The sequence below is a fragment of the Podarcis pityusensis genome, assembly GCF_964106645.2.
Source record: "Podarcis pityusensis genome assembly, chromosome: 1".
Classification (NCBI taxonomy): Eukaryota; Metazoa; Chordata; class Lepidosauria; order Squamata; family Lacertidae; genus Podarcis; species Podarcis pityusensis.
Genome location: NC_138028.1, coordinates 109155059 through 109167206, shown reverse-complemented (window position 1 = coordinate 109167206; position 12148 = coordinate 109155059). Strand labels below are relative to the sequence as shown.

General features: G+C 45.1%; 1 protein-coding gene across 12 annotated transcripts in view; it reads left to right on the top strand.

Annotated features, from left to right (window-relative positions):
- KCNH7 (potassium voltage-gated channel subfamily H member 7) overlaps nt 1-12148 on the top strand; it is a 262472-nt gene that overhangs the window by 207628 nt on the left and 42696 nt on the right. For all 12 annotated transcript variants that reach the window (XM_081005807.1, XM_081005814.1, XM_081005812.1 and 9 more), the window contains one exon: nt 93-492. In XM_081005807.1, the coding sequence (XP_080861933.1) occupies nt 93-492 (400 nt within the window). The remainder of the gene's footprint in view (nt 1-92; nt 493-12148) is intronic.

The following is a 12148-nucleotide window of genomic DNA, read 5'->3' as shown; positions in this document are numbered from 1 at the left end:
TGTGGAATTTGAGAAACCTATCGCTGTTCTAAAATTGCATTATTATTATTATTATTATTATTATTATTATTATTATTATTTTGCTCCTGCAGACAACAACCCTGATTGGCCTTCTGAAGACAGCTAGACTTCTCCGTTTGGTGAGGGTCGCGCGGAAACTGGATAGATACTCTGAATATGGTGCTGCTGTTCTGATGTTACTTATGTGCATATTTGCCCTCATTGCTCACTGGCTGGCTTGCATCTGGTACGCTATTGGGAACGTCGAAAGGGATTACCTGGCTCGTAAAATCGGCTGGTTGGATTCCCTGGGACAGCAACTGGGAAAGCATTATAATCGGAGTGATAGCAGCTCTGGACCATCTATCAAGGACAAATACGTCACAGCACTTTATTTCACCTTCAGCAGCCTGACCAGCGTCGGATTTGGAAATGTGTCTCCAAACACCAACTCAGAGAAAATCTTTTCCATCTGCGTCATGTTGATTGGCTGTAAGTAGGGACCCTTCTGCATTTTTCACTCTCCCCTACCTCCAACCCCCTTACTGGTGAATAGTGAACACTACAGCATTTCCATATCTTAAATGTGTGTGAGAGAAAAGAATTTGGGTAAAGGAAAGAAGGAAAGCCCACTGTATGCAAAGGTCAAGGTAAGGCCTCCTCAGCTCATAGATAAGATTCCCATAGGGAAAGCCTTCTAGCTTGCTTTTCATCTAGTCCCCCCCCCCCCCAAAAAAACACAACAACACCTGAGCTTATCTGTGTTTAACCCTGCAGCTTGTCTTCAATGTCAGGGCACAGGAGCAAAATGTGTCAAGTCATAATAGATACAGAAATGCCCCTGAAAATGGCTGGAAATTGGGGTGAATGAATGTGAATTCCAGTTAATATTCAATACTGATAACTTTCATTTTTAGAAATTAAGCACTGCCAAATACCCCTTTATGTAGCACCCTGCTTGTGGTTAACACTTAGCTGGAATGAAATATTCAACGCAGCAATAGAGAAATTAAAATAATAATTTATTTGTCAGACAAATAAATGAGAGACACAGTGGTATATGGATACCAAAGCTCTGCCCACTCCAGCCCTGATGGCTAGCACTTATATTTCCTCAGCCCAGCCCCCTTGCTCCTCCTTTGGCTGCCTCTGTCCAATCAGCCTGGTTGAAATTCCTATTGGCTGTTTGCTAGAACCAATCATAAAAGATACACCCATTTCCTACTACCTTTTATGGGAGACAAAGAGCTATATTTCCTTCTATCCATAAATGGCAGACAAGTAGCCATATATCTTACATTTGCCTCGACCAGGCACCTTAATTACCAGATCATCTTTGCCCTATTGCCCTATTGCCCTTTCACTCCAAAACAGATGGCTAAAACAGATGGCTCATGGTTTTAATTTTTATCTTAAACAGAGATCTTGGGTTCACCTTCTCACACACCATCAATGAAATAAGAATCTAACATAAGAATCTAACATTTATTACTTTCTAAATCCTTTGCATAATTACATTTAAGCCAATGTATTTCATACATAACATATATAGATTTTTAGAAGAAAAGGCCTTTTCAAAGTAAAAGGGAACTTAGTAAAAACAGTTTCCAAAAGCAACCCCTTAAATTTACACCCCCCTTTCAAGCCAGCTGCTGTTTCTATTAGCTCTTGCCCTTTAACCTTAGGAAGATGTGGCTCAAGTCTGATGGGAGGCACATGGTATTTTCTGTTAAACAATAAATTTCACTATTTACCAACTCTTAATTAGTGTTTTTGCAGCTTGATTGTATTCTGTAATTTGTATGGTCAATATGACCTTTTGCTCCCAGCCTGTAATTTCCTTTTACAACTTTAAGAAACGTGTCTCCTGTTATAAATCGGGGGGGGGGGGCTGTTCAAGGAGATAAACATCTGCCAAAGTACTTAGCCAGCTGCTTTATGCCTGGCATGAGACATACAAACATTTGCAAATATATTTTTTAAGCTCATTTTAAAATGCAGGCCTTGATCTGATGCCTCATTTATAGTGTCTCTGTGGGCTGGGTCACATTTAGAATCTATCTTGTAAAGGAGTAGGACAATTTGCAGGCTTTGCAACCCTAAGCATGCTTGATGTAAGGCTCCCTGGACTCGGTTGAGTTCTCTCCATACTAAAGGGTTAGGTAAACTGTGGCCCTCTGGATGTTGCCAGAGCACAACTCCCATCATCCCTGACCATTGGTCATGCTGGTTGGGGTTATGAGCAGGGCTTTTTTTTTCATCCGAAACTCACTGGAACTCAGTTCCAGCACCTCTCAGTCTGCCACCATTGCCATTCTAAGAGAACAGGGAGGTGTTCATTGTAAGTTCCGGCACCTCTTTTTCTAGAAAAATAGCAGTGGTTATGTGAATTGGAGTCTAATAATATCCACAGGGGGCACAGATCCTACACCCCTGCCCTAGTATGTGTGTTATCCCTCTTTATTTTTCTCTGGAGTATCCCTTGTAAAACCAACTATTTGGAATATCCTGTATGTCTTCTGTCGATCCTTTCAGCAACCCAGCTTAAAAATAATTTACCCCAATCAGGTTTGCTCTTTTAGGTTCCGCTTTTAGATGCAATTTTATCTGAAAGCCTCCCTGCCCCTGCCCCCCCCAAACCACTTTAATTAAGGCCAATATCTACTCCTCTGCATTTTCTTCCCTGCTCATTGAGGAGTGCCCTATACATGTTTGTGCCTGTGGTATATAGGAATGAAGCCTATTCTACTGACAACTTACACTAACCATTTCTTATAAGGTGTATGATGGAGCTCTTTTCATGCATTCATCATGTTCATGGGGCTCCCTAATAGTGGTGCCTGTCGATGCTCAAATGAACATTATTAGCTTGGTGGCAGGGCATGCCACCAGTAAAACTTACATTGTGCACAAAAGAATATCGGAAACGAACTCCGGTCTTCAAAAAAAGTCATGTCATTTCCTTATCAGTGGAGGCTGTTGGAGGTGGCGGCGGGGGTGGGGGGAGCAGTTTCCGTGCACCCATGTTCAGCCCAGGTCTTCAGCGCCTGCATGGACTGGGTGTCGGGAGCACCTTCTCTGACCTTCCGATCACAGGAACATATGAACAGCAACACAGCATTCCCGAGGAATAGGTCCTGGTGCTGTGGACTCACATTTGTTCACGTGAACACCTCAAATGCAGCAGAGTAACGGAAACAAAGCTGTGGAGGTTTTGTAGCATGCCTAATTTATTTCTACTGATTAAACAAATAAAAGAACATAACAAACATGTACGAGAGAAACAGCTCTCTCATACTGCCATCTTGTCTCTAGACAGATCAAAGAAAAAACCTCACAGTACTAGGGACAGAAGTCTGGAAGAGTAGCTTCCACCCCCTCCTTTCTCTCAGACAGAAAGTAAAACAAACATGAGCTGGTGATCCTTGCAATGGGAAATGAAAATGCTGACAGGCAGAAGATCATTAAGTGTCTAAAAACCATGCCATCCTATGGAAACACATTAAGGAGCAGGCTAGATAGGTTTTGTAGGGAGCAAGTTCCATAACATTGAGGCTGGGCAACCCCCAGGAAGTCCTTATTCTTCATAACCTTCGAAGGTCTCAGGACTCTAAGTTGAGACTCCTCTGACGATCTTAAAACATTTCAGGGTGTATACAAGAAGGTTGTCCTTACCTGCTCTGGAGGATAGGACTCAAACCAATGGCTTCAAGGAGATTTTGACTAAACATACAGAAAAACCTTCTGACAGTAAAAGCTGTTTGACAGTGGAACCGTCTCCCTCGGGAGGTTGTGGACTCTCCTTGCTTGGAGGGCAGAGTTTGGATGGACATCTATCATGGATGCTTTAGCTGAGATTCCTGCATTGCAGGGGGTTGGACTAGATGCCCCCAAAGGTCCCTTCCCACTCTATGATTCTACCTTAAGATACCCAGCTCCCTCTGCACAAAAACATTCTTTTCACTGAAAAGCCTTAGCAAAAATCTCAGTCCAGCAGAACAACTAGGACCCACGGGGATTTTAAGATGATATCAAAATCGTTTAACCAACTGCTGATGGTGTCCATGTCACTAGGGCATGTGGGGTGGAACCTGTAATTTAAATATATATACAATATATCCCAAACATGCAGTGCTTCTCCGTTATATATCCGTGGGGAAAGTAACCACCTTATGGCCCTTTCAAAGGCTTGAGCTTGAGACTGCAAACATTGTTTTAGAAGTTTCATTTTTAAAAATGCTGTTTTTGACAGGGAAGTGTTTTTGCTTGTGTTTCATTCATTTCAAGAATACTTGAAGAATGTGTTGGAAGTTTGGAAGCCTGCAGTCCAAGTGTTAAAGAGGACAAACCATTACGGTGCTATGTCTGGTGTACTCTATTTCCTCTCTGTACTCCCTCTGCTCTAGTCATCATACTTTTGCTACAGGGAATATTCTAGAAAGATATGAGCCGGGTAAAGTAGGTCAGGCTTGGTTCTCTTGACACTGCTGAGGGAAGGCAGCCTGTGGCACATAGCTGATATCACTTTATTTCTCTTCAGCTCCAACCGTGGCACATATTCAAGGAAATGGGAAAATGTGTGAATTGCTTATGGAGAGCCTTAACTACTTTTCTTTCCATTCTTCCTTGACTTAGAGAAGCTTCTAGTGGCTTCTGTGGCAGCTTAGTCCATGAAGGGCTATTAGATGGGGTCCACTCTGATAGTAGAGTGTGTGATTTGACAGGACAATTAATTGTCAATTAAAATCCTCATAAGAATAAAAAATGGTAAATGAAATCTATCACTGCAACCACCTCAGGGCCTAGGCTGGATCTAGACACATCAAAGGGAAGAGTTTCAGTTAAACGTGTTTGTCAGGGAACTGCCATCAGAGCTAGAGGTGGAGGGAAGGCTCCAGAGGGATGGCAGAGAGGGTCCCAGTAGGGAAAGAGGCAGCCTGTCCGCTGGGGAAGGAAATTAGCGTAACACCAGTAGAGAAGAGGGGCAGATGGGGGAATCGGAGAGGAGGCTCCATGACTCCTCACCGGAGACCAGCAGAGAGAGTACGGGTCCTCCACTGCCCACACCCTCCCTGCGCAGAAGGCTTCCGCGCAGGGAGTCTAGGTGGAGACTAGGCGTCAAGGAACTTTTGTGCTGGAAGAAGTTTAAGAAACGCCCACTGACGGATTCTGCCAGCGACTGAGACAGTCACGATGCTGGAGGCTGTTCAGTCAGAAAGGGTTTAACCAGGTAACCTTGCCAGGAGTGGCGGCAACTTACGCATGAGCAACCCCTAAATCCATTACAGTGTTGTAAATTTAAACAGAGAAAGCAGGTAGAGGAAAACAGGGCTCCACAGCGCTGTCTGGTGGCACAATGATATATCACATATACAACGCATAAAAAATCACTTTTTCTTTACCGATCTAGCTGAGATCTAAGTCTCTTAGAGCTCCTGAACTTTTTGTAAAACTTAGGCTGGAACTGCTCCAGACTGCGGTGAACTGGGAAACATAAAACATGGGCTAGATTCCTTTAAGATCACAGGGATCTATTCTAAGTGGGCATTTGCTTCATGCCAAATGGAATCATGTTTTCTTCCCACATGAAACCCCCTTCAGGCTTCCTCTTGAAGGCTGTCAAGGTGAGAGAAATGTGAGGCAAATAACAAGAGGCTGCACAAGCAGTTGTGCAGAAATAATGAAAAACACATTGATACACCTATATATCTAAGTCCTATTGTGCTATAAGCAGCAATGTTTATTTTTTAAAAAAAACTCTATTAGTTCCATTTTATATGATCATACTACCAGGGGTGGAATTCTAACCCGAGAAGAGGGAGTGAGGCACCCAAGTCCTTATATCAAACTGTGCCTCCTAAGAGACCAGAATTCCATATTAAGCATGCAGTCTGATGAAAACCAAACAAACGTATAATCACACACAAAAAAACCTGAAGTGTTCTGGAGTCTGCTGCAGATAAGTGTGTGTGATATTAGATTTAGATACATAGCTGAGTCATACCCAGACCCACTGAAATAAGTAGATTTAACTAAGTCAAGTCTGTTGATTGTAATGGGTCTAATCAGTATGACTAAAGTGTGATATCACCAACAACATTTCAATTCAATCAGATTTTTAAAATAAACTCTGTTAGTTTTGTAAATATTTCTATTGTGTCTCTTAAATGATAACAAGTTAAATGCTAAATACTTAGGGTTGCCATATTTCAAACAGTGAAAATCCCGACAAAAAAGTTGTTGAGCTTTCTTCTGGCAAAGTTGTTGAGATTGCCCAAAGTTGTTGGGAAATCGGCAAAAACAGCACTGCCTACATGGGCTGCCATACATCCGGATTTTCCCAGACATTTTGCTGATTTCCACCTGGACACTGCTGCCAACTGCAGTATTCCAAATATGTCTGGGAAATTCCAGACATATGGCAACTCTTAAATACTGAGACCCCCACAATAATGTCTAGGTATGTAGGCTGAGCCTAGTCCATGCCAGGGAATCGTTGGCCCGCGTCCTCAGATCCAGAGAGAGAGCAAAAGAAAGCACCAGGAAAGATCCTTCTTTGGAGGAAAGCAGTTTATTCTCTGTGCACAGAGACAGCCAGCAGAATAATTTCTGGAAGACTGGCTGCCCCGAAATACGCCTCTGCAAACTTTCTTATACCTTGAGAAAGCTCTCTCCCTCCTCCCGTCTCCCTCCTCCCGTCTCCCTCGTCCCGTATGTGTCTTTCTTATCTTGCATTCCTAAAGTAAGAAAGCGAGGGGCCTCTGGTTATTTCTAGCTTACAGTCTCCTTCATATGTGTCTTTCTTATCTTACATTCCTAAAGCGAGGGGCCTCTTTTGCAGAAGTCAAATTAGCTCAGAAATTTACTTAGATCCAAAGTACAGAGAATATAGAAGATCCTTCTTAGGTACAAGGTACAAGGTATAGAAAGCATATAGAAAGCAATCCTTCCCTCTCCCTTCACTCCCTCCTCTTCTTATGAACAACCTAATACTTAGGTTCGTTCTGGGGTAGGGGTCTATAATCTCTCATGAAAGCAAGCACACGAGGTCCCATCATGCGAGACATCATCTTCTCCATCATATTTTGCATACATTGCATCAAGCAGGGCATACAGAAGCAGAAAAGCAATAGAAGCATTATTGGACTTATCACCATAATAAATATCCTCCCCATCCATCCACCTGGGAAGATGCCGTCCAACCAAGACATATCCCAGCCCTCCCAGGTTTGTACAGGGACATGTGCTACCTTTTCAATGCTTGCTGCCAGATCACGGATAGCCTCGCCGTGGTCTGAAATGTTGAAGCAACATGCTCCACCTGTGAGATTTAACGCTGCACAAAAGCCTCCATGTTGCGCCAGGAGAAAGTCCAATGCTAATTGGACTGAGAGAAACGCATTGCGTGTCTCATCCAATTGCGTAGCAATTAGCCTAAGGGCCGTGGCTGTCGTGTTAGCAACAATCTCTACCACTGCCTGGAGTCTGATTACGCGGTTCAAGTTATAGATCGGCCCCCTTGCCCCAGAGATTTTCTCTCCCTGATTCCATGAGGCTGGAGCATAATGGGCCAGTATCCTTTCCGGAGGCCACTGATTTTTGCCCCAATTCTGGGAGCTGCCACCTGCAAGTGTTGCCAGGTCAGCCGAACGCCTCCTTCTACGGGGTGCAGAGGCAATCTGGTCAGGAATCCACATGGGGGGTATTAAGTAGGCTGGAAAACAGACCCCATACCATCCTCTTGGGAGGGCATGATAGGCCTTCCTGCCACACACCCAGTAAACGTCCTGACCATGGGCAGATATGGTGCCTCTCAGCAAGCGGGCCAGGCATGCAATCAAATTGGAACCAGAAAAGGTTCCTGTCTCGGACTCAAACATGTTAGTCGGGGCTGGGAAGGTACGATCACAGTGGGAAGTGCCCACATAGGTCTGAGCGTCACTTATGTCATTTGATTTGTTGACACAAAGGCAGCCAGTGATCCTGTGAACCTGGAAAGGGACGGAATGATTCCATAAAGAAGAATGGTTGCCCAGAGGCTGGAAGGCAACAAGTGGAGTTGTAACCAAGGATTCATTCCAAGGCACAGGGAGGAGTGGCATTCCTCCCAGAGCATCTACAGGGGCCAGAGTGCAGACGGCACAATTGGTCCGATTTGCAGAGAACACAACCATCTCAGCAACCTGAATCCACTTATTATATGTGTGGTGGGCCCCCCACGATTGCAGCAGTTGTCTGGTCACTGTGAGTGGTATTGGCATTTCAAAGGTCAAAGGCAGCAGAAATACCAGCATGGGGACCCACAGTCGTATTTGAGCCATTGTATGCACGGGGAGGGGCTTAGGTAAGTGCTAGAGAGTGGGCTGGGGTGTAATTACGCTGAAAGAAAAGACCCACTAGACACCCTCCTCTGCAGGGGTGGCGTAAAGCAAACCAGGCCCAGGTACCTTCAATAAAGTTCAGTTATGCGAAAGGAAAGAAAAGAAAATGTGAAAATGTTCTCTTTCAATCCATGCTGGATCCTGGAGCCGTGCCAAGCGTCAGCGTCCGGAGTGACGTAGGCAGGGCTGTAGTCTGGTGGGTGTCGGGTCGTCTGGTGGGCGTTGGGCATCTTGGGTCCCTTCCAACAAGGCTGGAGCGATGTCTGGGCGTCTGGGTCCAATCTGGGTCCTCATCATAGGGATGCAGAGGCTCGACCAAGGCACAAGGCGTTCCAGCAAAAGCTCACCTGTTAAGAGAAGAGATAACAAAGACGGCAGCGATTGCACAGAACAAATTGATAGGTAACATTTGCACATAAGGTATAGGCCTAGCAAACATTAATTCAAAAGGGTATGCTTGGCAGGAAACTTCGCAAGGGGTTAACAGTTCTGTTCCTTGGGTTAAATTTTGGCAGCTGAGATTTTTAAAAGTCTCATTTGTGTGCTCTAGGTTTCAGAGCTTTAAGCCATGTTGCAAATTTCAGTTCATTTGCCAGTGTCTGTAGAAAGAACAATGCGCTCCTTGCTTCTGGCAAAGTTTCAAATTCCTCAAAATATCAATTCCTATGTTATGCTGCGGCTCCTTTTTCAGAATAAAATTGCACCTTAAAAAGAAAAACTTGACAAAGTTCACAGAAAGCATTCACTTGCTTTTAAGAAAGTCACTTCTTCAGGTTAATACTTTGGGGCAGGGGGGTGGGTAACTCTTGGCCTTCTGGGTTTATGTGGCTGAACTGTAAATCCAGAAAGTGTGAGGTTCAGGGTAACTGGCTGAATGCAGCAGTGTCCTTGGAATAGCTGCCAAGAGATAACGCTCTGAAGCTACCTCCAAGCGCCTGGCACAAAAGGGGGGGGGGAGAGCTGATGTCCTGTGACTTGCATGATTTTTTTTTTTAAAAAAAACAGTCTGTTCAATTGCTTTTTTGCTGCAACAGTCTTTTTGAGCAAGAACAGAGATGAAAAGAAATAATTTTTGAGAAATCTTGTTGTTCCCAGCCTGTGGGGAGTGGGGCCTGTGGGCATTCCATTTCCCAATGACTCCCTTGCCTGCAGATGGCGCACTGGCTTCTTCCCTAGGCGTCTTCTGACCCTCCCGTGGACACCCTCGCTTGCTCCAGGATTGCGTTTTTGGCTTTCTGGCTGCTGGCTGTTTGAAGACAAACCCCTAATTATTTTGGCCAGGTCCTCTTCGAAAGAAGGATTCTGATTTAAAGTGCTTGGAGGTCTGTGGTCCTGGGCATCGGATGACTCCAGGGGGTCGTACACTCAGTGGAGTGGGGCCATCAAAGTGGAGTTTTAGCTGCCTCAATTGCAACTATTAGCTGCCTCAATTGCAACATCAGTATTGTCCGCTGCCCTGAGGGCATTTTTCTTGCGGATTTCCTCAATGGTCAGTAATTGTAATTCTAGGGTTTTAAATCCCTTGGGTTTTAATTGTCTCTTTTTTAACAGTTCTGTCCTATGCGGCTCTCAAAGCCTTCCCTTCTGTTTCTTTCTGCCAGTTCACATCCTTGCATTGTGCTGCTTCTAGAACCAAGAAGCCACATCCAGCTCTGTTTTAAACAGTTCTACATACTGGAACACTCTGTCAAACTGCTTACTAGTCCATCTTATCTCTTTATCTAGAGTTTTTCTGAAGTCTTCATCATCATCATCATCAACACCTTTCTCTTCACCTTCCTTGCTAACTCAACCAATCCCTTTACAAATTCCTCATCATCCTCTTCTTCCTCTTCTGATTCATCAGCCTTGGGGGGTTCAGGCTGGGGGCCAACTCCTCCCGGTGCCTGGGGGCCTGGGTCCAGGGGAGGGGCAGTTGGTGGAGCATAGGGTGGAGGTGGTTTAATGACTTCCCCCTCCTCTTCTTCTGGGTCTGGTATCACTGGGGGCTTTTCTGACTTCCCTGTCGGTCGAACTGCACAAACTGTACTTTGTGGGGCGTCGCCTCGGCAGGCTTTCAACCATGATGGGTTCTTTTCTACATTGGTTTTCCAAGTAGAAATGTAGGGGATCTGGTCTGGGTGGACGTTCAAGATATTTTGATACAGTGGGTTGATTAGTTGCAAATCAAAGCTCCCCTCCGAGGGCCAATTAGTTTGTTGCGAGGGCCAGTCAACCTCACATAATGTTCTCATCCTCCGTTGCCTCAATTTGATTCCCTAATCATCATGCTTTGTGGCTGCTTTCCAGTTGTTTAAAAAGCATTCCAGAGGACTACATTGGCTTGCCCCAGACCCCATTTTCAGATACTCTGCTGCTAACAGGTTGTAAATTCTCTCACTCTACACACACTACAGCCCTACAATCGCTCGGCCAAGGGGGACACTAAGCCCTGGCCCACACTTGACAATTCAGTCACTAGAGTATCTGACATGCAACATACAACATACAAAACACATCAATATAATTTCAACATGTAACACACTAAACACACCAAAATAATTTCAGCATGCAATACACAAAACACACCAAAATAATTTCAACATGTAATACACAAAACACACCAAAATAATTTTCCCCTCTGTTCCCCCCCCCTTTTTTTTTTTTTTTTTTTTACCAAACCTTACCGGTGGCACACCACTGCCACGCCCCTTTTTTTTCCCTTCCTGGCTGCACTCTACTGCATAACCAGTCCCCTTTAATTCCTGGTGGCTGGCACTCTACTGCGCAACCAATCCCCTTTTCCTGGTGGCACCTTATTGCCTGTGGCACCCTGCCACAACCAGGGGAGGTTGATCAAGCCTCCTGCCCTTTCCGTCGGGCTGCCCTTTCCGTCGGGCTTACCTTTTCCGCTGTGGACCTGTCCCCTCGGCGCCGTCCTCTTTCCTCCCTCGACCTGGGTCCTTGCTCCGGAGCGGTGTGGCTGGCTCCCCCCACAAATTGCCAGGGTGCGCGTGGAGCCTGCAATTGCCGATCCGAGCTGTCCACCAAGGTCGAGCCTGGCTCTCCCCAGCCCTCTGAGGTGGGGCAGATTCCCGGTCAGGGAACCAAGATGTAGGCTGAGCCTAGTCCATGCCAGGGAATCGTTGGCCCGCGTCCTCAGATCCAGAGAGAGAGCAAAAGAAAGCACCAGGAAAGATCCTTCTTTGGAGGAAAGCAGTTTATTCTCTGTGCACAGAGACAGCCAGCAGAATAATTTCTGGAAGACTGGCTGCCCCGAAATACGCCTCTGCAAACTTTCTTATACCTTGAGAAAGCTCTCTCCCTCCTCCCGTCTCCCTCCTCCCGTCTCCCTCGTCCCGTATGTGTCTTTCTTATCTTGCATTCCTAAAGTAAGAAAGCGAGGGGCCTCTGGTTATTTCTAGCTTACAGTCTCCTTCATATGTGTCTTTCTTATCTTACATTCCTAAAGCGAGGGGCCTCTTTTGCAGAAGTCAAATTAGCTCAGAAATTTACTTAGATCCAAAGTACAGAGAATATAGAAGATCCTTCTTAGGTACAAGGTACAAGGTATAGAAAGCATATAGAAAGCAATCCTTCCCTCTCCCTTCAGGTAGGCTGGGCCCACCCTTTAAAATAACTGATAGGCCAGAACTGCCCTTCCCTTCAATTCCAGCTCTCCACCCAATATATAATTAAGAATAAAACAGATTTCTGTATGCTAATTCCCTTTACCCATCATGTTTTAAAGGAAATCCTCTTTATTAGTGTAAAGGCTTTGTGCACAT